This window comes from Drosophila mojavensis, unplaced genomic scaffold, assembly GCF_018153725.1.
Source record: "Drosophila mojavensis isolate 15081-1352.22 unplaced genomic scaffold, ASM1815372v1 contig_81, whole genome shotgun sequence".
NCBI classification, from domain to species: domain Eukaryota; kingdom Metazoa; phylum Arthropoda; class Insecta; order Diptera; family Drosophilidae; genus Drosophila; species Drosophila mojavensis.
This window is the reverse complement of record NW_025318907.1, coordinates 6,742,168-6,767,550: the sequence shown is the minus strand read 5'-3', so window position 1 is coordinate 6,767,550 and position 25,383 is coordinate 6,742,168. Positions and strand designations below refer to the sequence as shown.

Sequence of the window (25,383 nt, the reverse complement as noted above, 5' to 3'; positions counted from 1 at the left end):
AACACTTGTACATTTTTATAATCAACAAAACCTTTGTAAACGACAATCAAAACTACAAAAATATTCAAATACTCTGCACGTGATGTAAATTTTGGCTGCAACAAATGTTACTTTTCCACTTTTCGCAATATGAACAAATCAAAAAACAAAATCAAAAACTAAAACTAAATCGATTAAAAACTCGACACTAAAATGGCTGCAAAACAATAAAAAAATAAATATTAAAAAAAAAAATCAATCAATTTTACAATAAATAAAAATAAATGCTGTATATAAAATCGACATCAACTACAACAACATCAACTACTACAACAATCAATATGCACTGCCTACAACAACAACTACTACTACTACAACAACAACTAAACAAAAAACACATGTACTCGTATTCCAGGAGGGCATCGATGTAAGTATTTACCATCCACGCCGAACTAAAGCGAAAAACTTAGCGTTGTTACCCAACCAAATGGAATACAAAACAAAAACAAAAACAAAAAAATACAGCCACCAACAGCAAACAACAGTGAACACCCGTAAACATATAAAGCAACAAAATTGGCTTGGGCCAAGCCAAGCATTGAATACTCTTGCAGATAGCAGAGAAAAATATTGATCTATAAAATTGTATACTCTATATTCTCAGGCCGATAGCTTACATAAATGTGGATGCGTTTGATGCAAGTCTATTTGGCCTATTTGCTTAGTTCATGTGCAAGCCAGCCTCTCATCTCTTCATATATTAAATTCATTTAATTAATTTAAGCTTTATGACTCAAGATTATATGAACTTGCCTCAACTTAAATGTAATCCCATATTCAAGCTGGTTTAACGCAAAGCAAGTCTATATAACCTGAATTCGATAAAATAGTTCATCAATATTTTGTTTCTTAACTTTTTGCACATTCAAGAAGAATACAAACCTAAAATATACCTAATACCGTAATGTGTATTAATAATCTATATTTTAGCTTAGTTTTAATTCTTGTGTGAGCGCTTTACTTTTCATTGGAATTTGTTGCATACCATCAATATCATTTTAATTAATTAATATTTTATTATCATTATATTATTTATAATAGTTTTTATAAATTTTCATTCATTTTCATTATTACACTACTTTTTACCTTAGCTAAGAAAAAGATATTTTATCATGGCCATTAACGTCGACAGTATTATTATTATATCATTTATTTCATAATTTATTTTTCATATTATTCTTTCTATTGTTGAAAAATATTACTAACATTTTCAAACCCATTTTGAATATTTTTAGTATTATCATTATTTCCATCCACTCGAATGAGACTCTTAATACAAAATAGTTCAATAATTCATTGATTTCTTTAAATGCATTTAACTTGACAAATCAATTCAATGAATAATTAATGACATTACCAATTAGTTACCAATAAAACTTAAGTAATTCAAAGCATCAAAATCTATATCGGATTTTCAAGCAATCAAATTATAGAGTTGTTTGCAAGAGTATTCAACACAAAAAAAAAATAAAAATAAAAATAAATACATACACACTACTTGTATTTATTTAGCCATGAACAAAAGGAAATTTACATTTCCAATATAAAATACCGCCCACTTGATCGACCCAAGCTTTTAGTCTTTATCAAAAGATATTTTGGAATTCAATTTGTTTTGTTCATAAAAAAAAAAAAAAAAAAAAAAAAACAAATACAATTCCCAATGACTTTAGCATATTTTGTTTTTGCGACTGATTTATCTTTTGTTGATGTAACTATGGAAAACTAACTGCATACCCTTTAACTCTAGTTTACTATGTATTTCTATACACATTTTGTATAGGTACAATGTTATATATAGATCTCTATAAATACATAGTACACCAACTACAACTATACTACATTTAGCTTTTATATGCATGCTGGTCTGCTGTGTGTTTGCTTTGCTTTCCTCGAACCGCTTTTTCTATTTTTGATAATTCTTTTTTGGCATGTTTGGCAAATAAACTGCGCAACAGAGTGGGTGTGAGAAAAGTGTGTAGGTGAGCGAGGTTCGCTGCATGTGACTGTGTATGTGTGTGCAAGTGAACATCTCGAGATGCTTGTGGTCTGTTTGATAGCTCAAAGAACTAAACGCAGAGCTTGATTAGCTCAGCTTGCTGAAGCAGAAGACTATCAACTTGTAAGGAAAGCAACTTGAATTGATTTTTTTTCAACATCTAAAATCGATGTATATAAATTGGTATAAAACCTGTATAAACTAAACTCATCGAATTCGTAGAGAACATTTTAATTTTACTAGCTAATATGAAATAAAAATAAATATTTTACAACAATTCATTTTGTATATTTAATAAATTTTTAAACATCTTTAAACTAAATTTAAAATTTTGTAAGAATAGCTTCGCCAACCTGGTCCGTAAATTGGGCTTAATTACTTTGCTAAAGAGTCAAGTGCTTAAATAGGAGCACACAGAACTTAACAAATATTTAAGCTAACCTCAATGGGCTCGAGCTGCGAGCAATCCAATAAGTAAACGAGAACTATGTGCTATACTAATTAGATACACACACACACACACACACACACGCACAGCCACCTTGCCGGAGATGGGCGATAAGTGCATGTACGTGCGCAGCTTAAATCTAATGAAGGTCCAAATACAACCCTGAGCTGTGACCCTTTGCATAATTTAGAGGACAGTAAACGAGGATGAGTGTGTTTATGCTACTGTCTGTGTGTGTGTGTGTGTGTGTGTGTGTGTGTGAATGCCTTCCGATGCTGTCCATATGGATAATGGCAGCCGCAGACATCCGCCGCCATCGCCAAGTCCGTAACTGGCAATGGTTTACAAAAGTGTTGAAGTATAAAATAATTACTTCATCCTATCAGAGCTGTGCGAACGTGACGGCTTTTGTAGGCTTCGCAATTTGTCAGAGGCAAGCGCTGACAAAATGCAAAGCATCCTTTCAGGCAACCGTCCGCATAAATTCCATACAATTTGGTGTGTGAAAAAGTGTTGGCGCACAAATTAAACACCAAGGCTCAACATTAAGCCCATCTTTATTTTTCGTATTTTTTAAAGCCCACACACACACATACTATAACGCTAAGAACAATGTGATAAAACGGCTGCCAGGGCAGACGACTAATGGATTTCCAATCCCCAAAACATACACACGTACGCACAAAATAACCGATTCGATAGGTTCTCGATAAGTCTGCTCGACTGATAGTTACTCAGTGAGATATATGTCCTAAATACTATCACAAATAGTCTGCAATAACTTAAATATCATTTGCGAGGCAAGTCAATTTAAAGAGATTAAACTGAGTATGACGCCAATATCTTACTAATTTCAGTTGCTCTTCGAAAGAAGAAAAACAAAATAGAAAATAGTCTAAATGAAAGATAAGCCACCAATTTCATACGAGATATACAATCTATTTAGAGGTGAATGAAATGTCACCAACCCAATATACACTTCTTGACTGAGTAAAGGGTATATGGGACAGAAGAAGTAACTGCGTTTTGTCGTACGCGTCGTTTATAAAACAGCTTACAAGTCCAAACAAAATTAATGTTATCAGTCCTCAGGGGAACCACAAACCCACAAACATTTTCAACACACACACACACACACATATAATACAAATTGCTGCCTAGCGAAATTTGAGCCGTTTCCGGTTTGGTTTTGGGCCATGAAACACCTGCAGCGGCTTTGAACTTGAATGGTTGATAGCTCGAAGCTAGGTGCCAGGTGTAAAACCTCGAACCTTGGCCAATCCCTTGCGCACCTGCATGTCCTTTCCTGTCCTGCTTGCATAACCACAAGCAGCCAAAAACAAGGTGCAGGCATGTATGTTCTCCTCTGTGTGTGTGTGTGTGTGGGTGTGTTGGACAGGAAGTGGAATCAATAAATCTAACTGGCGCTTGTAACGTACAACACATACATCTCTATCTCTACATAAACACACTCACACACACACACACGGACACACATGCGAAAGCTGCAAATGTAAGCGCTGAAATGTATGCTACATTACTCTAGTCCCATAGCGATTGAGAATAAATATGGACTATACCCTGTAGAGAGTTTTATGTAGTAGTCAGATATAAGTAAATAAGTGAAATGAAATATTCGAGTATCAGGAATATATTCTTGTATATGTAGCTCATATATACATCGAAATATATATCAATAAAAAAGTTATAAGCTTAATACATATATAATAAATACCTAAAGTTGTGATTCCTCAATTTCTTTTCCTTCTATTTATACTCAAAGAAGACTCGATTATTTCCTCTCGCATTTTGAATACATATGTACCCATATTTAATATACCCATTTTCATTGCCATGCCGTGGGTACAGGGTATGGCATGCCACAGAAATTTAGCAATTTACCTTAATGCATATTAATTACCTAATGTCAAGCGCATAAACCAAATTGCCAAAACGTTCAGGTAGGAAGGGCAATGCAGCCACGGAAGGGAGAAGCCGAGAGAGCAGAGTCGAGATGTACGAGTCGACAGAGGAAAGTCAAGTACAAATACGAATACGACGCGGCTTAATTAAGTCATTCGTTATAATGCGCATAAGTATGCAATCTCTGGCTATATAAACGTTTGTCTAACGCACTAGAGATGTGTGCGTGAATCATTGAAGAAAAGTGCGTGAGGAGAATGCGTTAAAAAATAAGAATTTTCGAAACTTTTTAAATCGAAAAAATGGCTAAAAACACATGGCAGAGTAACTAGAAAAATAGTTAGTAATATGGAAATCATAAACATTTGAAAAGAGCTTTAGATGATGAATGGAATCAAATTTGATATCAAGCATTCGCTGGCATCTAGTATTGATCAACATCAAATCAGCCAGGCTCCATGCAGCTTCATGAAATGAAGGATATATCATGATTCACTAACTCAAGTATATCTTGATATATCGAATAAGCACCCATCTCTAATTGTAATATAAAAAAAAGTAATGCAAACATTTTTCGACGCAGCTGTGTCTAAGGAGCTCATTCCATTTGGTTGCCCTCAGGGCTTTGTTTTAGGGTTTTTTGTGCGCCGGAATGTGCAAATAATTGTGCACAAATTGGCTGTAATATGAATGAAGAGATTGAGTGAATGCAAACATGAATGGCAAAATGTAAATGAAAATTGATTTGCATGCAGGTCACATACATGTATGTACGTGTGTGTGTGTGTAAGTATGTGTGTAAATGCGTTTGAGGGTGTGCGAGTGTGGTTTGAATTTCCATAGACAAACACGGGCCTGGCATGGATTGCATAATAAAAAAGTTGAAAGCATGAGAATAAATGATTTTGCATGAACAGTAAATAAATATAACATAAACAAGTACACGAGCCCACACACACACTCATAGTTAACACATAACAGACATATATACACACACACACGCGCACACATCACAAACATGTAGACTAGAGGCCCAAAAACCATGTGCCAGTTGACATTGAAAAACAAATATCCCGCAAAGACTAAAGTGTGTGTGTATTAATATTTATATATATTTGATGTAGAATCAGGACTCTCAGTTATTTCAATGCGTTTTTCGTATGCTCTTTCTTTTCAATTGCTCATAAAACAGGGCGCCACCAAGCTAACCAAGGAGGATATTGAGAAAGTATTTTCGCTATACGATCGCGTAAGCACAAATATATATAATATATATTATATAGCATTGGATTATTATATTATTATTTGAAAACAGGACAACAGCGGCACCATTGAGAATGAGGAGCTGAAAGGTTTTCTCAAGGATCTCCTCGAGCTGGTCAAGAAGGTAAGTGTAGACAACTGCTAGGCATTCCTTATAGATTGATAGCGATATATTTATATATACTACATATATTGTGCATACAGGACGACTATGATGCCCAGGATCTGGCTGCCTTTGAGGAGACAATCATGCGTGGCGTCGGCCGCGATAAGCACGGCAAAGTTTCGCGCAAGGAGCTCACCATGATACTTTTAACCCTGGCCAAAATCTCGCCCGAAGACGAGCAGTAAATTGGGCCAACTAGCTAACGCAACACATATACATATATTTTTGTTACCAATTTGGGTAAACTAATGCAAATGGGGCGAGTATTTTTGGCCGCAAGCCAATGAACAAATTTGATTACTTTATAAAACTGCCCGCAAACTAGGCGCAGCTCGAGGACATAACCTCCCAAATGCAAATTATAAAATTAAAATTAAAATAATAAAAAGGAAACGAACCTGAGAACAAATTGATGAAGCGCAAATCTACAAAACAAAAGCAAATAATTAAACAAATATAAAAGCTAATTCAAACTAAATGTTTCAAATTAATTAAATGTTTATGCATGTTAAGCTTTTGAAAGTCTATTTCCTAAAAACAAGAGCTCCAAAATACAAAGCAAACAAAATTATTATGTATGTGTATTCGTAAAGCAAAACCTCTTAAGGAAATTTTTAAATAAAAACAAATTAAATATTAAATACCTTGAAAAAAATTACTTTTGAAAAAGCAACTCGAAACCAGCCAGAAAAATATACAACAAATATTTAATAAATAAAAAAGTTCAGTACATCGATTTTAAAAATAATGAAATAATTTTCGGGTAGCCAAAGTACTCGTAATATTTATATTTTCTATTTCCTATATATTGCATATTTATTTATATATTAAACTAAAATGAAAATAATTTAATTTTGACTTAATTACAACTTAGCTAAGAGTAAGGACACTCAACAAATTATTGCAAAAAACCAATAAAACAAAAAAAAAAAAAAAAAAAAAAAAAGAAATTAAATGTGAAATTTAAATTATTATAAATTATTATGTAGTGGGAATTTTTTAGATAATTGTTGTTAATAATTGTGTGTACTTATAATAATTATATATACATATATATAAATGTACTGTATTATGAATATACACACATATATATATATATATATTTTGATGCGTGCGATTTTTCTGCTTAGTTTATTTATTTTGGAAAATTTACCTTAATTTTTGACAAGAAGAAGTCACACAAACAAATACAAGCTAACGATAAATATATCTATGTATATTCCACAAACAGTTTAGTGCATAAGTTTTACCAAAAGTATAGCCCAAGCCAGCATCAATCAAAGCACTCGACAAACAGCTGCCAATTGGCACTCGAGCACGGTCCAGAGGCAGGTGAAAAAGAATGAAAAAAGAAGGTGGGTAAACCAAAATGAGAGAGAAAACTAAAATCCACTTACAGTTGGAAAGCGACCTCTTCAACCAACCAACCTACCCACTCCCTCGCCTCCCCAGCGCCCGCCTTGAACACATGTCATACTTGTGCTCGTGCTCGTCCAAGGGCTGCACGGATTATGCAGAGGCGGGTCCTAAAAGGGAACTTAAGCGCAGACAAATTGAGAACAAATATTATTTAAAAAAGGAGAATCTACAGATTTTAATGACGTTTGATCTAAATGTGCTTTAAATATATATATATACCTACATTCTAAAACAGAAACTGAAAATTTGGAAAATTCGCTTTACATTGATTTAAACTCTTCTTAAGGTGCTATCGCTATTATAAATACTTGAAGCCAACTATTGGTATAAAACAATTTATTCAATTAAGAATTTTGATTTGCCCCCCTAACAAAAAATAGCCAAAGAAAATCAACGTTTCTCAGTAAACATTTAACTAAGCTTTTAAAACAAAACAAAAACGCAGAAAATTTTCGTATGTAAATCTATAAAAAGAAAACTCCAAAACAATAACAGTATAACAAAAAAATATATATATGTATGTTATAGAGAACTGTGCGATGCAACAAAATGCCAAGTAAAGAAAAACAAATATCGTATAAACTTATATATTATATATCTTACTTATGCTAATGTTTAAGATGGATTATCAGATGATATACATACGACAACAGCTTCAGAGAGGACTTTCTCAAAACACGATACCGAAATACATTATTAACTATAACTATAAACTACAACTAACTATAAATATATACATATATCTAAATATATATATGTATCTATTTATATAGATACTACATACAATACATATATATGTCAAGCAAAAATTCTATGATATGAAAAACGGTGTTTTAATAAACTATTGATAGATTACAATCTCAAAAACACACAGCATATTTGTTTATACTATTGTGGTTGGATCTACAAGTCCTCTGCATCTACACATTGCCTTGCTCCCGATTCTGTTCCTCAAGCAATTCATTCAACTTTTGCAACAACGCATTAATACCAATTATATTCGAATTCATTTCGGGAATCAGTTTGCCATTTGAATTCATAACCGACTGTTGCTGCTCCGGCGTCGGCATTGCGCCGTTAACTACCTCATCTATATAGTCCATAGTGTCTTTGATCTTCAGGCAATGGCTATTTAGTAAAAAAAAAAAGAAGAGTGTATTAGTTTCTAAAACGTAAATCTATATATATATATATATATATATGCTAAATCGGAGTAGGGCAACAAATGGTACTAGCTGAATCTTAGGTATGGATATTAATGATTAAGTGAAAGACTAGTCTAGAACAATATAGAGTGCTCCAGTCGAAACTGTTCGACCCTAAATCCTGCCTTTCTTCTAAACAATCAAATATTACCAAACATTCAAATATTGGCCATTGTGCTAAAACGAACAAACAGACGGACATAACTAGTTAGTCAAATTTCCATTTTCAATGGGCTCTTGCTATAACGACTATCATGACCTATTTGTATCATTCAGTCGACTCAATAAATTATCGTTATCGATCGTTAAAAATCGAGTTTTATTTGTGCAAATGTCGAATAAACGTAAAACATAACTTCTGTCATTGATAATGGAACAGAAATAATTGAGAAGTAGGAACTATTTAAAACAATCCCATCAACTCTATACAAATATTTTCTGAAAACATACCCATCTAGTAAAATGAAACTACTGATACCCTAATGTTGAACAATATAAAATTCCCTCGATAAGATTTAAATACAAATTGCGACAAATCGATGCCCTATAACCCATGAAACTGATTACCTCAATGATAGGGTATTTATGTTTGGGAATCCAATTTTTTCCTAATTTTCCAAATTAGAAAATGATCTCATTCATAAATTATATGGCTAATACTGTTGTAATAATTGTTCAAATAATAAACCTCGAAAAAGTTAAGCAAAGCTTTTCAGAACTGGACAAATGTATAATAAAATTTAGATGTCTTTGAAAAGATTTGCATTCATACCTTTCAGATAATCTGTAAGGAATGTATACACATTGGGCAAATAATACTCGAACTATATAAACTTATATGTATAGTTTATATATAGTTCGATATACATATGTATATATATATATACCATACCATTTGGGCATCTCATAGTCCTTGGCACTAAAATTCCTCCACTTGCAGCTGTCCAAATGCCAAGCGAGACAGGACACTTGCAATCGACCCTTGCGCCTAACAATTTTGGTAGCACGCTGCGGCTTCACCACGGGCACATCCTCCAGATGCCAGGTGAAGAGCTTTTTCACCTGCTGCTCATCGCTCTCTTGATGGTCTCCGTCATCCATCTGATCGGACTGGAGTTTGTGATCGACGGCGTTTGGTTCGTAATGCGCATAGTCGTTAAGTCCAATAGATAAAAGCATATCGCATAGGGAAGGCGTTTTCCGAATGCTTCCGCCACGTCCGAAATGTCGTTTAAGGAAGCCAATGCCCTGGCTGGCGCAATCCGTGCAGCAGCGGCAGACCGTGGAGCCCATGCTACGAAAAACGAAGCCGGACGGGTTGTTGATCAGAAAACGCGTTGAATTGTTGGCATACGTGATGTGCGTTTGGCTGAGGATATTACAAAGGGATATTACTGCAATACGAATACCAAGATCAGTTGTCGAGTTCACTTACCACTTGTTGATGTTAACATTCAATTTGGTAATGCACCCAAACGACATGGTCGCCCAATTGGAATTTTATAGGAATACTGAAATACCAGTAATTTTTGTAAAAAATGCTAGAAAAAGAACACAAAAACATTAAGATTAACAGGACACTAAATACACGGACTACTCGAATTTTAAAACCAGAGCCAAAAAAAAAAAACAAAAAAAAAAGTAGAATTCTTTTAACTACAAATTTATACAGAGACGGATCAACTACGCCCTAAAGTAGGCCTCCTCATCCAGTTTTTGCTGATAGGCCAATCGCTGCAATATGGTTGGATGCGTATGATGCCAGCGAGCATAGCAGGTATCGTAGACCGGGAAGCTCATGTGGTCCGCATAGATTTTCATGAGCGCCGAGCGCAGCAGCAGAGAGTAGCCCAGTCGATGGGCGAATCGATCCGCGGCATATTCGAAGCGTCGTAGATTCCACAGCATCAGGAAATTGGCAAGCGTCAGATAGGGCGTGAGTGCAAATCGCAGCACGATCAAAAAGCCAACAATAATTGGCCAGACACCCGGGGCGAAGCCAACCGCCTCATACAGGTACGGGCAGTGGAAGAACAAGCCGAATAGGACCATCGTCAGAAGGAAATGCAGCTTCATGATGAGTGTGGCCTTGTAGAAGTGTCCGCTCTTCCAGTGGCCCAGCTCGTGTGCAACTACGGCGACCACCTGTGGATTAGTCAGGCCACGTCCAATCTCATACGGCTGCAGCTGCGTGACCGGCTGACCCTTATTGAGGAGTAACGTATCGAAGATGACGATGCGCTTCAGGCAGCAGCTGCCGTAGAAGTAGGCATTGCTGTACTGCATGGACTTGGTCTGAATGATGAACACCCGATTCATGGGGAATCCCGTCTGATCGCAAACGACCTGGACATCCGCATAGAGGGGGCTCCCGGATGGCAGTCGACGCTGGACACCAATGCAAGGCACACACAGATAGGGCAGAAAGAAGACGAGAAACAGGGTAAAGGCGGCCCACATTAGCCAGAAATACAAAAAGAAAAAGAATCCCATGATCTGAACACTGAACACAATCAACAGGGTGAGCGGTGCCAGGATTATCTGTGCGAGGATAATGCACAATAGGCCCATCAACAGGTACATATAGCAGGGAAATCGTCGGTGCGTTCCATATCTCAGCTCCAAGATGCACTTATCGTATATCAGGATGGGCAGGCAACGCAGCGATATATATATAGTTAGATAGAATACAAAGATCAGGCTAATCCACAGCTCTCGACGTGTTAGGGGGGCCAACGTGCTAGCGGCCAGCCCCCAGACAAATGGATAAAACCCAAAATATAATTCCAATAGGCTGACGATCAAATCGATGATATTTTTCCATATGAATAGCTCCATTTTGTGCAATTCATAGACGCGGGCGCGATGAAAGATCTCCGGCGGTATAATATCTCTTAACGGTTCCGGCACCATAATGGCATTCAGGCAGGTCAGTTGCTACTGGACGAAAATATGATTCCGGTGAATAATTGATTCATTGATTGATTGATCTGCGTTGAGAGCTCCGCCCTCGCTTACCTGTCGCTTGGCCAATATTATTTCCCAAATGTGGTCGAGGAACAGCACCACCATCATAAGATAGAGCAGTATTCGCGGATCTATCTTCGGCCAAGTGTCGTAGGATACCATCGCTCAGGATATGATCATGTTACCAAACCAATATAAACAATAGAATAACAAATAAATCAACAATCGGCATATATAAATAAATATATCTATTCCATTATACATCCGAAAGTGGCAGTTGGATTTGAATATACACATGTATTCGTAGCTAGCTATGTTTTTTTTTCTGATTGCTAATAATTCGAATTTTACGTTCGATTACTTTCGAGGCGCTCCAAGCGCTGCAAGCGATGCAGCATCGTGGGATGCGTGTGATGCCAGCTGGAGTAGCAGGTGTCCGACAGGGGGAATGTGAGATTGTCCGCATAGAGCTTGAGCAGCGCCATGCGCAGGTGCGCCGCATAGCCCAGCTGGAAGGCGAACTTGTCCGCCTCGTACTCGAATTGTCGCGTCATCATGAGCATTAGCACATTGGAGATGGTTAGATAGGGCGTCAGCAGAAAGCCAAAGATGACGATAAAGCCCACTATAACCGGCTGGACGCCCACATCGAAGCCAACCGCCTGGTAGATGGGCCCGTGCGTATAGCAGATGACGAACAGACCGAGCGTGATCAGCAGGTGTAACTGGAACATGACAATGGCCTTATAGAAGTGGCCCCGCTTCCAATGGCCCAGCTCGTGAGCGACCACCGCCAGGACATGTTCATTCGGCAAACCCTTGCCCCTCTCCTCCGGCGGCAGCCGAGCGTCGCTGGCCAATCCCCTATTCAACAATAGCGTATCGAAGATCACAATGCGCTTCAGGCAGCAGCTGCCAAAGAAAAAGGCATTGCTGCCCACGCTCGGGTCTCGGACGTGTATAATGTGGACATAGCGCATTGAGAAGCCCACGCGGCGGGTGAGCTGTTCGAGGCCCGCTTTTAGCGCCTGATTCTCCAACTGCACACGCTGGCCAATGAAAGGATCAATCGCAACGGGGATTATCAAAATGATCATCACGGTCAGCAGCACGGCCATCAGGTAGATGCCCACGAAGGCGTACTGATTGAAGGCGTTCACCATAGACACGACCACCGCGACCATTGTGGCCATGATCAGTAATGAGCAGCAGATGTCCACCAGCTCCATGACGATGCGCTGCGACCAACTGCGTTTGGGCTGCTTTACCAGCTTGCTGATGCAGCATTTCTCATAGATTTTGCCCGGCAGCGACTTAACCAATATATAAAGGCTGAGAAAGATCAAGTAGACGAATGACATCCAGATCTCGTGCTTCATCCACGACCAGATGGCGCACCTGGCAACCAAATCCCAAAGCAGTCCGTAGAAACCAAAATACAATTCAAGGCAGCCACAAATGACGACCACAATGAGCGTATTGACTATGATGAACCAACTCTTGTGCAGCTTATATCTGCGCATTCTCTCAAACAGCTCCTGGGATAAATACGGACGCAACACCTCCGGCACATGCCTCGCACCATAAACCATTTTAATCTACAATAGGGATTTCTAAAAATATATGGAGGCAATGGGAATTCCGTTGTTTACCTCGCGCAGAATCAGGTAGAGGTTCCACAGATTATCCACCAATAGAATGATCATTAAGCAGAGGAGTATTATAGCGGGATCATTCCAGAACTGGACAATCATTGTACGTTGAAGGTATCTGACATTTCAGCCAAATACATTTGATATCCACATTTTGGAATTTTGTTGTATTTTATATTATTTTGTTTTCGATTTAGTTTTTATATTTGTTTATTTATTGGTCAAGTCGGCTATCGCTTGTTTTATTGAAATCTACACAATATACAACTAAACAAGGAGAGAGAGAGGGACTACTATGATACGGATACGGTTTACAGAATACAGCGAGAGAGAGTAAGTGGGGGAGGGAGACAGTGAGAGAGAAGCTAAATGCTTTGGTCTACAGTCTCGCACTTGAATGCGCGGCCAAAATGCCCACCTCGTAGTTTACTGCACCTTCTTCTGCGATTGTCCCAACTGCTTAAGGCGTGCCAAGCGCTGCAGCAGTGTTGGATGCGAATGATTCCAGGTGGAGTAAAGCCAGTCATAGATGGGGAAGCCCAAATTGTCCAAATTGAGCTTGATCAGAGCACGGCACAATTGTTGCTCGAAGCCCAGCTTGTGGGCAAACTCATCCGCCTGATATTCGAAGCGACGCGACAATATTGTCATGGCAAAGTTGATGATGGCATTGTAAGGTGCCATCACGTACGTGAAGATGATCAGTAGACCAACGAGTATGGGTCGTGTGCCCGGCGGAAAGCCCAGTGCCTCATAGAATGGCGCATACTTAAACAAGTAGCCAAAGACAAGAAACATGAGGAACAGATGGACCTGCATTATGATAATATTCTTGGTCACATGTCCCAGCTTCCAGTGGCCCAGCTCATGGCCAAGCACAGCCAGCACCTCCTCATCCGTGCAGCCCTTGCCCTTCTCATCGTCGTTCAGCTCCGAATCGTCGGGTTTCCCTTTGTTCAATAGGAGTGTGTCGAAGAGCACAATCCGTTTCGAGTTCCAAAGGCCATAAAAGTATGCATTGCTGTGCGAAGAACGTTTCGAGCCCTCCACAACATATAGCTTGGTCAATGGAAACTTGAGCGAGGCAGCCAAATTCTCGATGGACTGACGCAGTGGGCCATCCTCCAGGGGCGTGTACTTATCGAAGAGCGGCGCAATGAAGATCGGATAGAGGGTAAGTAGCACCAGGGAGATGACGCCGGCGAATACCCATAGCCAAATGAAGAAATTGTCGCCACCGCGCTGCACAATAAAGATGATAGCCGCTGTAATGGGCAGCATTACAATCTGGGTAACCAGGAAGCCCTTGACCTGATCCCAGGCAAAAAAACCCGCCGTTTGCTTATTAAAGCCATGCTTTTCCTCCAGCACGAAGATCTTGTAGATCTTAAATGGCAGCGATTTAAATGTGGACAGCACATTCGAGATGAGCACAAAGACGAGGCTGACAATAATCTCATTGCTAGAATCCCATTGCAGACGTTCCACCACATCCACCGACATCTGCCAGAGCAATGCGATCAATCCAATATACAGTTCCAGGCAAAGAAGCAGCACGTCCATCACCACGGCTTTAAAGATGCCAAAGTTCTCACCATCCAGGCCATATTTGCGCGCCTTATGGAACGTCTCCGAGCTCATATGGGCCTTCAGCTCAGTGGGCACAGTCAACGCATTTCGATAGACTTTCACCTGTGAGAACGGAAAATGCAATATATCTAGTATCAACAGTGTCTCTGGCAAATCAACGAACTCGGCTGGCATTTAACGCGCTAAATATACACATACTATTCACTTAGATACTACACCTTGTAAAATACATAGACAAACATTAATTGCCGCCTTGAACGCTGGCACGTGCCGGCATTTTGTATATGACTCACCTGGCGATAGGCTATATAGATTTCCAGAGCATTCTCAATAATGACTAATGCCAAAATGCTGTACAGCACATCGTCTGCTTCTAAAATGGACATTTTAACCTGAATTTCATAAAATTAATGTAGAGACGTATATACTTTAACAACGCCGCACTCTACGGCTTGCACGTAAAGCCTCAGAAACAGTGCTGTACAGTGCTTAAATATCGTCTATCGATTGTACAGAAAAGGCATCGATTACTTTACACGGAATTGCATAGATGTTTATTTTTCCTTTTTGAAAACAAAAATCGGTTTCTTTTACTTTAAAAACAATTTTATTGAACTATGACTAGCGTATTTGCACATTAAAGGCCTCCACACTGGCGTCGGCTATATGTTTATGTATCTCATTTACTTCAGCCTGAGTTAATGTGCGTTCCATATGCCGATAAACAATGCGGAAGCAAAGGCTGGTTTTGCCCGTCTTTGGATGCTTGAATTTGTCCACCAAACTTATCTGAAAAGGAGTAGAATAAAGCTTAAATAATGTTATTCATATGTAGGACATATTTGCCCACCTGTTCCACCACGTCGCCGGCAATAGTGCGCGCTAGATCATAAAAATCATTGGCTGAGAATCCAGCATCGATCTCCACATTGGCTGGCAGCCAGAAGGATAAATCGTTTGAGCATTGCGGATAATGTGAGATAGGTTTGTATTTGGGCAGATTTTGTAGATCCTGTTCGCTAAACTGAGACAGAAAGCCGCTATCGTTCGACCAAAACAGTCGAATGTCCGGAATATCGAATAGAATCATAGCCAATCGCTCCAGACCCACTCCAAAGGCATAGCCAATCGACTGATGAACGCCCGCCTTTTGCAGAATCTCGTGGCGCATGATGCCGCAACCAAGCACCTCCAGCCAGTTGTCCTTGAAGTAGATTTCCAACTCCCACGAGGGCTGTGTAAATGGAAAATACGTGTCCACCCAGCGATATTTGATGCGGGGACCAAAGAGATCCTTCGTAAGGCCCACCAGGACGTGCTTCATTTCGTGTTCCATCAGTTTGACAGCCTCTAGAGTGTGACACGGCTGCTTTGTCTGATCCATGCACTTGGATGAGGGCAAAATGCGTTTTGGATCTGCTAGCGAGCCACTCCACGTCTCTTCGAATAGCTCCAGCCCAGGATTACGTTCGAACAGCTTATCCTTAGTGACAAGACGTACTGCATCCGCTTGATGGAACACTGGGTAATGTGTGCTATCGATCTCATCCCGTCTATACACCTCGCCGACAACCAAGAAGTTATCCAGTCCACCCGAAATCAGCTCCACTTGATGAGCCGTCGTATGGGCGCGCAACAAATGCTCGCGGTTCACATAGTAGCAATCCGATTTTTGGCGACTTACATGATCGATGGGTATGAGTAGATTGTCGAAGTTCTGTTGCACCGTGACTATTGGACTAAGTTTATCATAGACGGAAAATAAGGGATTGCCACGCTGATTGCGATAGGCACCATAAAAATAATTGATAATGCGCTGTCGTATTATCGACAATGGATGATCACGCTGCAGATGTTTATTCAAACCCAGATGTGACAATATCCTCGGGGTCACATTCGTCCAGCTGTCTGTGGGGTACGTGTTTCCATTGATTTCCAATTGCAAGGGGTGTTGTGTTGTCTGTCTTTTGGCCTCCTCGGGAGCGGTGCTGGCCAAGAGGCGACGATGCTGTTGGCGGCCCAGACATAGGCGGGATCTCGGTACACGCAGCGTTAATAACATTCTTTCAGGCTTTTTTATTTATATTTTTATTAGCTAGCACAATATTGCATTATATGTATTATAAAACAACAGCTGTTTTGTATCGATACGCGTGCGACCAGAATATATCGATTATTTTGTATATAAATCGAGTGTGCCAGGGCTAGAGACAAATTGCTATCAGCTGTTATTTTTTTAATGTTCAACGACTCAATGTAAATAAAATCAACTAAAACTCAAACTGTTAAATATGTATTAATAAACTAATATTATCAATAAAAAACTTATACAAGTTAAGCTTTTCCAACAAAATATCAAAGAACTGTTTTATCTGTTAAAATACAAAGAATTAAATAAAAACGCTTTGCCTCCGTCAAATTAAGAAACATTAATATTTTATAATATAGGTTTTTATTTCATACAAAACTTCAACATTGTAATATGCCTAATTTGTATCAAGATTTAAATGGCAAATCATATAAAAATTGATGATGAGTTTTACAGATAATTAATTATGCCCATTAAATTATAAACGTTTACTTCTGAGATGATCGCATTGGAATATAAAAGGTATTTTGGTTGTGATTAAATATTAATGAGGTTGAGCGTCGATGCAAACTCATTTATCGCAAATATAAATTCGCCTAGACCAGAGGATAGCTAGAGGCAGAAGCAATGCCGCACTGGTTGTCCTCATTGCGAGCCATCTTAATGAAGCCCTTATCTCCCCAAGTGGTGCCCCACGAGTTCTTGACCAGCCAGTAGTCCTTGCCGCTCTCATCGGTGCCGTAGCCAACAACGAGGACACCGTGGTCGAGATTCTGAGAATTACATTCGGGTTCATTGTAGATGCCCTCAGAGTAGAACTGGAACGACTCGTGCGATGCATCGATGGCCACTGAGACAGGTCCAATAGTGGCCACAGCCTCCGCCATTTTTTTCTCATTGCCCTGTGGAATGTCCGCAAAACCGCGATCCGTGGCACCAACGCTGTCCTTGTTGAAATGGCAGGAGTCATCAATGCCCTCATATGGATACGATTTCTCGGTATCAATGCCACCATTATCCTTGATGTAACGGAAGGCATTGTCCATCAAGCCTCCGTTGCAGCCATTGTTGCCATATTTGGCGGAGCAATCAACCAGATTCTGCTCGGAGAGCGAGACCAAAGTGCCCGTCTTACGGAAATGCTGTCCCTCAAGGGCGCCAGTACTGGAGAATGCCCAACAGCTGCCGCAGTGTCCCTGATCCTTAACTGCGGTAACGGCTCCCTTCTCGCGCCAATCCACTGACTTTGGCAGCTTAACATGCGCCGGCGAGATGAACGTAATGCCAGTAAAGCTGGGATCCGAAGCGCTATTCGGGTTGATTTTCTTATAAATCGAGTCTTTTCAAGATTGGCGGCTATACTTACCGAAGCTCCTTGTGCAGGGTGTAATTGAATCCGTTCATGGTCTCGCGGAACTCATGATGCAGCATATCCGCATACTTGTTAACGGCCATCTTAAAGGTAACCTCACCTGTGGCATAGCGTTGATTGTGCTTCGCAATCTTGTGTTTGTTCTCGTTGAAGATCTTCAGGCGGAAGCGTTCCTCAGTCTCATCTTGATAAGTCTTGCGATGCTCCAGCTGCAATTAGAGAGAGTGTAGACACACATATATATATACAATAACGCTTATCAGAAAAACTGTTATCAAGACTTGTTATTAGCTTTATACCTATTCTCCACACAGCGATTAGATAGCGCCGCACACAAACAATCGAATGCACATGCCCTGACTGACGGCGAGTCGAAGTTCAGGTTTACCTAACCAAAGCATCGATTCTTATTCTGATTCGGATTCTAATTCTGATTCGGACTCAATTTCACAGATTCGATTTATTGCTCTTGCAATGAGATAAGCCTCTGACAGCTGACTTATCGCTAACCGGACAAAAGGTGCCACAAAGCCCAGTAGCTAAGGCCAATAAAACTCGTTAACGCCATAAAACTAGCTATAAAAATGTTAACGAGTCAATTCGGCCTGAAGTTGTTAAAAGTGCTATGAAGAATGGTAGAAATACCCAAATGAATAAAAACAAGTAAGAACGTTGCAGTCGGGCGTTACCGACTGCGGAATACTCATTCACATCCCATCAACAATTTAGTAGTTAAATTTCGCTCTAATACTGTAGAATATACAGGCTTTTCCGATTTGCCACGCCCCTACTGGGCGTAGACACCTCATTTTTGGTCAGTTTCTAGAGCGAGATAACAGTATCCTAACTGCAAAGTTTGAATGCTTACTCTCAAAAAAAGTGAAAACTACAGGGTATTTTTCGATATGCCACGCCCCTAAAGAGGCGTAAAAATTATTTTTTGGGGAATCGATAGATGAGGCTACCAGTAACTCAACTATCTAAATTTGAAGCTTCTAGCTATTATACTTTAGGAGATATACATTTTTGCGGTTTGCCACGCCCCCTGTGGGCGGACATATATCCGACAAAGCTTTTTAGTTTTGGGTGATCAGCCCGAGTATATATACAAAATTTGAAATCTCTGGCTTCAATAGTGTCCAAAAAATAGCAGAATTTGAAAAATCACTATATCTTCAGGTCCGATTTGCCACGCCCCTAATGGGTGTAGACTTATAATTTTATCTTTAGACTTTATAGAATCATAACATTAGCTGACATGCAAAATTTCAGCATTCTAGGTTAACAACTTTAGGAGATACAGTTTTATCCGATTTGCCACGCCCCCAATGGGCGGAGATATATCCGCCATAGCTTGTGATCTTGGGTTGTCGATGCCGACCTACATACCAAATTTCAGCTTTCTAGCTTTTCAACTTATATGATTTCTGGTATATCGGAAAATGCATTTTCCGATTTGCCACGCCCCTAGTGGGCGGATCGGGAAAATTTTAACACTTTATAAATCGGAGATATACACGAGTATGTGTTCCAAATTTCAAGTCTCTAGCTTCAATAGCGCCGAAATAGATTGCGTTCATACGGACAGACGGACAGACGAACAGACGGACGGACGGACAGACGGACAGACGGACGGACAGCAAGACGGACATTGCACAAAACCAATATACTGATTCACTTTCGTGAATGAGTATAAAAACGATGTTTATGTACGCGAAACGGACTACGAAATAGAATGTAGAATACCCTTATAAGGATGTGCGCCCTGAAATGCTTCCTTTATATATGTACATAAATGAAATAAGGTTTTAACCAATTGAAAATAGACAATAACCCAGAGTTACACCACTATATTCATAGAGAATTAACGCAAATGTCCATTTAGTATTGCGGATATTTTGTGCTACCTACCTATAAAGATATATTAACATATAAAAGAACTCATTAATATACTAAAACGGGCGATCTGAAATCCTCTCTTACGACTACTTCTCGATCTGTTTATGATGAATACAAAAAAATGAAAACTCGTATACCCTGCTTTGTCCAGCCCCTAGAGCATGGACAGAACAACGAACATTAATTTGACATCCAGTAAAAATTCACTAAATGCATTCAAACAAACTGGTCAAACAGGCCGCCCAGCCCACATACATATATCGTATAATTATAGCTGACATGGGAGCAATTGACGCCCGGACCGGATGGTAATCATAATGATGACGACGATGACGATGATGATGTTAATGGTGACTCTGTTGATAATAATGTTGCTCTTGTTGTTGGATGAGTTGCTGCGATAAGCGCTTGGTCATTTGCTGTGTTTGTTTCTTCTTTTGCATATTATTGATGTAATTGCTGGAAATTTTCTGCGCTGAGAACTTCCAGCGGAGAAGGGCAAAGAGTAAGCATCGTAAACCCACCTATTGATTTTTCGCACATGCAAAAAACAATTTAAATTTTTTTTGTTTTTTTTCTATTTTGTTTATTTGTATTATTAAACAAATTTACACATTAAAAAAGAGACTTGGCGAGTCCGTAAAAAGTTAATAGAAAAATCAACGTAGGAACAGTTATTAAATGCACATGCCTAAACATCCATAGATAAAATCATGATAAACGACTGTAAGCACTTCGTTTTTTTGTTTTTCTATTATCCATTTCTCAATGATATTTGCTGTAAATATACAGTTACTGAGAATCCGAGACTACTTTTGTACTAAAATTAGTATTATTTGTTATATGCTAAGGCAACACTGGTTGGCGGAGTTTGGCCGCTAAAGTCGCTCCATTTCGATTGGACAGCTGCGATCCGTGCAGGCCGATGAGGTGGTGGGCCCATCAGCAGCTGCTGGTGCGGCATTAGCTGCTGCTGCTTCTATTGTATTGGCAGTGCGTTCTGTCAAGTATTGGTATTCTTTACGTTTACGCATTATGATGCGCAGCACAAAACAGTTGACCACACAGAGTGCAGCTATGAACAAAACCGGCACCACTACGTCCACAATAATGTGCAATTCACTGGCGGAGCTGGCCATAACTTATTTTACGTCTTTTATATAATTTAATAATATCCGTAATTTTTTATTAGTTCTGCTTGCATTAGCACGTTTTTCTGAATGACGCGCGTGCTTTCCTTTAATGTCTCTTAACGGGTAATGCTCTCTCTATCAATAGCTCCGTCTCGCTCGCTCTACTTTTGATTTCAGCGCGCGCGCGGGTACCCTCTCTGGTACTCTCTCTTCCTCTCTCTTTTTGTTTGCACTCTAGCGCTCGCTCGCAAGTGCTGCGTCTGCTTGCGTTCAGCGTCGGGTGGGTAATATCAAAAAATGTCCGTATGCCTGTTTTAGTTCGTAGCGCTGCCACTTCGCGCGCACACACACACGCTCAGATCCAAAAATAAGGCATACTTGTGTGGGTATATATGTACGTGTGGCACATGAAATGTTTTTCGTGTTTTTGTACATACAATCAAGCATATGTTCAGCAGTGTGTGTTAATGTTTACAAGCAGATATGTATGTATTGAAACCGATTCGCACGAACGAACTGGTTTGGTACGTATAAATCCGCTGATTTATTAGGATATTCATGCATATGTGTCTGTAAAGGCTACTCTCACGTCCACACACACACACACATACTCTTATGATACTAATCGCCCACTTGCTAATTCCACTTTGCTCTCCATTTTCGTGCAGTTTGCAAAAACAACAACAATGAAGAGCCTCGCAAGCTTTTTCGTCGCACAGCACAGCACAGCACAAAACAACACAGCATAGCAATGACAAACATGAAACCAAGTGATAAGCTCGTCAAGCTAGTCACACGCCATTTCGCGAAACTCTGACGCGCTTTAACTTTGCATTGTTGTTCTTATTGTTATTTATTTTGCGCATAAATAAAGATGTCAATTGAATGGAAAAAAAGAAAAGAGACAACATTCGACAGTGTTTGGGGGGCCGCATTCACACGCTTATCGCAATACTTTCGGTTCAAAGTTCTTCGCGGCCTGGTATTTGTTTTCGCGTTCCACTGTCGATTTGAATATAAAAAATCACAACACCCAGTAAACACAGTATGTTTACGCTCAACCGTTGAATACGTATAAGTAAACACAATATGCCCGATGTGCAAATTAAATTGATATGTAACTGTTGCGTATTCTGTTCGCACTGTACAACACTGGAAAAGTAAATGCCGCGCAAAAGTTGGCAACACGTTTTAAATTGCTATCAAGTAGCAGTTGGCGCTAGATTCAAATGAATTTATCGACAGTTGCCAAATGTAAAATTCTTTCAGTTCTTGATAAGAACGTTATTCTAATCAAGAAAATAGGTAACAAATTTATTTATTTTATAAATAATTAACTAATTCCATTTTTACCGGCGCTTAAAAGTAGACATTAATGCAATATTGAAGAATTGAGAGTGAAATTGGAGATAATAAGAATTATTAAGTTATGCAAATTTTGAAAAATAACCAAATTATTTGTTAAGAACAATTGAAATGGAATATTTCTATTATATATTTATTATAATAAAAGTTAGTGGTTAATTTTGAAGACGTCTACGTCTTCCAGGAATTTCTTGCGCCTCTTTCTAGATTGAAATGAAGCCGTTTATTTATAATGTTCATGTATTTGCAACTATGATCCAGTTCTAGTCTAGACAAAGCTGAAAACTTTTAAGCGTTTCATAGCTGATAAGAGTGGGCACATAATATTTATTGCAAGTGGGAGCTGATAAGCTGATTAAGAGAGAGTTCAAAGCGCTCTACGACGTAAAACTAACCCAGGGTAAAGACAAAGAGCCAACAAATCGAAAAGTAATAATCAATAAACAAGAATGCAAGACAAATATATACGAGAATGTAAATACGAATGAATAATGAGTCAGAATTGAGCACTTAGTGTCAATTGTTTAGAGTTGAATGTGTTTTTGAATTGGTTGGCTATGTATGTGGCTTATCATCGATCGATGCCTGGTACAAGCCGGAACGCACGATTATCAATGGCTGGGCGGTCTAACGGTACTGCAAGCCAGGCCACTGATAAAGAGATTTATGTCGGCATCTCATGTGACGGGTCAGCTACTTATATTGAGTCTGTCATGTGAGCCGGCATGTGACGGGTTTTTAATCAGCTTGGCTGCAACATTAATTGCAACAGTAATAATAATAATAATAATATTAATAATAATAATAATACTAATATTAATAAAAAGAACAATTATTAATGGCACATGACTCAACGGTCAAAAATGCATTGAAAGAAAAATAAAGCGGAACAATGTCTCCAAAATACTACGTAGCAAAGGCATTAATCACACAAACTGCAGTTGACACCTGTTGCGAAAACAGTTGCTTCTAAATTCGAGCAACTTCTTTTCCTTCCCCATTCTCAGATTACTAAATTCCAATTTCCTCTGATTCCGGCATTCGTCACCGGATAATTCAATCCATGTCTATTCCTCTATTCTTCTTCAATCAAGTCATTACTTACCTTGAAGGTGTGCCACTCCTCTTTGATAACATCAGCAAAGGAAACGGCCTGAGCCACGGCCACCAGGGCCAATAGAGCGTAAAGAGTGCGCATTTTAGCTGAAATTAAAAATGAAAATAAGTTAACATATTAAAACATTTCTAATTGAGCTGAGCTTTCAGTTTCAACCTTAACGTCTACTCGTCACGTGATGAGCTTTTTACAAATGTATCATGGTGAGAGAGAGAGAGAGATGAGTAATCACTAATGTGACTGAGTCACTGTGAACGTTCGTACTGTGACCAGTTCTACATCAAGCTCACATCTCATTACATAAATACCTTTAAAATTATTATTAAATGAAATTGTATTCACATGCATTTTCGTTTTTCGTGACTAGCAATGTCTATGTGAAACTACGAATATAATAAATTTTCTATTTTAAATGACCAGTCAATTTAATTAAATCGCGGAAAGCCATCAGCACCGTTAACAGTGACTGTAAGGTATCAATAATGCGCATTTCTAGATTTGGCCCACACACACCGAGAGAGAGAAACAGCAAGCTTCAACACTTTTATATAAACAAACGAGTCTGGACAGAGTTGAATTTCATCAGAAAAAAACAACAATAATAAATATCAAGGGAGTGCAATGATAAATTCGCAGAGTTGGAAATTTTTGTCGATAACATGATCCATAAACATCAACCGCTGGCACCAGATGCTCTGTGGGGGCGGATTTGACAACAGAGCAGATAGAGAATAAAAATAAGTAAGCGACATAAATGAGAATTCCATCAATTTCGCTGCAACCAAATGCGAATTCACAGTTGCTTAGGTTTTGCTCACACACATACATATGTATAAGTTTCTAATACGAACAACTTTTGCCGTTATCTTATCGGCCATTCGCCTTCGTGTTTCTTGTTGTCGTTTTTTCTTTTTTTTTTCGTCTAATATTCAGTTTTATGCGTTTTAAGTTAATGTATTTACTATAGCAATAGACATAAATTGTGACAAGGTTGAGGGCAGAAACTGGTTTTGCAACCTGTACGCCAGGTGAATTAGCAAGCACAGATATGCTCAGAAATAAAATAGGGTAAAGAAAGAAAAGAGATAAGATAGACGGAAAATGGGCCACAGCAAAGCGTGAAGCAACAGCTGAAAACAAAATGCGCAAAAGCAGCAGCAGCAACAACAACAAAATGTTGGCAACGCAATAAACAAAGACGCCAAAGGGTTAAACAGATAAAAGAAATGCAATAGGCGGACTAAGAATAGAAGAGATGCTGCTGGAACATGCCAGACAAAGACGAAAGATGGAGCAATTAACAAACAATGGCGACATTATTTGTCTTCATGTTTATGAAAATAAGTGCGTCATGCATTTGTTTTGGCACATAAACAAAAAAATGTTTAAATACAGAAATGAAAATGCGAACAGATTGACAATGATTATGCGGAAATAAATGTTATTCTTACCACTTGTGTTGAATGACAAACAATTCACGATTTATTGCGCTTTAAGTTTCGCGATTGAACAAACTGCCAACTTCAGATGTAATTAACTGAGTATACAAAACTTTTTTAAATTAATTATTAGTTACAAATTCCTCGCGAGCTCCTCACTCGAACACTTTTCGGTTTTAAATAAATTCAGCTGCGAATTGTTGTTGCGAAGAAATCTTACACACATATATATTAACTTTGATACGTTATGGTCACACTGCTAATCATACTGAGGCTGCCAGACTGTTAAAATGATTTG

General features: G+C 38.9%; 7 protein-coding genes across 9 annotated transcripts in view; 1 reads left to right on the top strand and 6 right to left on the bottom strand.

Moving 5' to 3' along the window:
* Positions 1-8,128, top strand: part of LOC6580905 (calbindin-32) — a 36,935-nt gene extending 28,807 nt beyond the window's left edge. The window contains exons 9-12 of one of the 2 annotated variants that reach the window (XM_015164529.3): positions 395-406; positions 5,602-5,658; positions 5,725-5,796; positions 5,877-8,128. In XM_015164529.3, coding sequence (XP_015020015.1) covers positions 395-406; positions 5,602-5,658; positions 5,725-5,796; positions 5,877-6,023 — 288 coding nt within the window. In that variant the 3' untranslated portion in view covers positions 6,024-8,128. The remainder of the gene's footprint in view (positions 1-394; positions 407-5,601; positions 5,659-5,724; positions 5,797-5,876) is intronic. The other variant, XM_002006666.4, reaches the window with a different exon arrangement.
* LOC6580904 lies at positions 8,070-9,990 on the bottom strand. The gene is made up of 3 exons (XM_002006665.4): positions 9,898-9,990; positions 9,355-9,831; positions 8,070-8,385 (listed from the first exon to the last, which is right to left on the bottom strand). The coding sequence occupies exons 1-3, from the start codon at positions 9,942-9,944 to the stop codon at positions 8,178-8,180; spliced, it is 732 nt and encodes a 243-aa protein (XP_002006701.2). The 5' UTR covers positions 9,945-9,990; the 3' UTR covers positions 8,070-8,177.
* A 119-nt stretch (positions 9,991-10,109) lies between these two features.
* LOC6580903 (CAAX prenyl protease 1 homolog) lies at positions 10,110-11,595 on the bottom strand. 2 transcript variants are annotated; one of them, XM_002006664.4, is made up of 2 exons: positions 11,481-11,595; positions 10,110-11,399 (listed from the first exon to the last, which is right to left on the bottom strand). In XM_002006664.4, the coding sequence occupies exons 1-2, from the start codon at positions 11,589-11,591 to the stop codon at positions 10,146-10,148; spliced, it is 1,365 nt and encodes a 454-aa protein (XP_002006700.1). In that variant the 5' UTR covers positions 11,592-11,595; the 3' UTR covers positions 10,110-10,145. The 2 variants fall into 2 exon arrangements, with proteins under 2 accessions (XP_002006700.1, XP_015020014.1); XM_015164528.3 differs by having other exon boundaries at positions 10,110-11,402; positions 11,481-11,571.
* A 67-nt stretch (positions 11,596-11,662) lies between these two features.
* On the bottom strand, positions 11,663-13,183 carry LOC6580902 (CAAX prenyl protease 1 homolog). The gene is made up of 2 exons (XM_002006663.4): positions 13,082-13,183; positions 11,663-13,027 (listed from the first exon to the last, which is right to left on the bottom strand). The coding sequence occupies exons 1-2, from the start codon at positions 13,181-13,183 to the stop codon at positions 11,777-11,779; spliced, it is 1,353 nt and encodes a 450-aa protein (XP_002006699.1). The 3' UTR covers positions 11,663-11,776.
* Positions 13,184-13,273: 90 nt separating this feature from the next.
* Positions 13,274-15,151, bottom strand: LOC6580901 (CAAX prenyl protease 1 homolog). Its single transcript, XM_002006662.4, has 2 exons — positions 14,965-15,151; positions 13,274-14,773 (listed from the first exon to the last, which is right to left on the bottom strand). Exons 1-2 carry the CDS (start codon positions 15,055-15,057, stop codon positions 13,508-13,510), a joined length of 1,359 nt encoding a protein of 452 aa, XP_002006698.1. The 5' UTR covers positions 15,058-15,151; the 3' UTR covers positions 13,274-13,507.
* A 47-nt stretch (positions 15,152-15,198) lies between these two features.
* LOC6580900 (probable phenylalanine--tRNA ligase, mitochondrial) lies at positions 15,199-16,828 on the bottom strand. Its single transcript, XM_002006661.4, has 2 exons — positions 15,522-16,828; positions 15,199-15,460 (listed from the first exon to the last, which is right to left on the bottom strand). Exons 1-2 carry the CDS (start codon positions 16,731-16,733, stop codon positions 15,293-15,295), a joined length of 1,380 nt encoding a protein of 459 aa, XP_002006697.1. The 5' UTR covers positions 16,734-16,828; the 3' UTR covers positions 15,199-15,292.
* A 278-nt stretch (positions 16,829-17,106) lies between these two features.
* Positions 17,107-25,297, bottom strand: LOC6580899 (cathepsin L). Its single transcript, XM_002006660.4, has 4 exons — positions 25,098-25,297; positions 23,635-23,732; positions 18,127-18,341; positions 17,107-18,068 (listed from the first exon to the last, which is right to left on the bottom strand). Exons 2-4 carry the CDS (start codon positions 23,725-23,727, stop codon positions 17,357-17,359), a joined length of 1,020 nt encoding a protein of 339 aa, XP_002006696.1. The 5' UTR covers positions 23,728-23,732; positions 25,098-25,297; the 3' UTR covers positions 17,107-17,356.
* Positions 25,298-25,383: the final 86 nt, after the last annotated feature.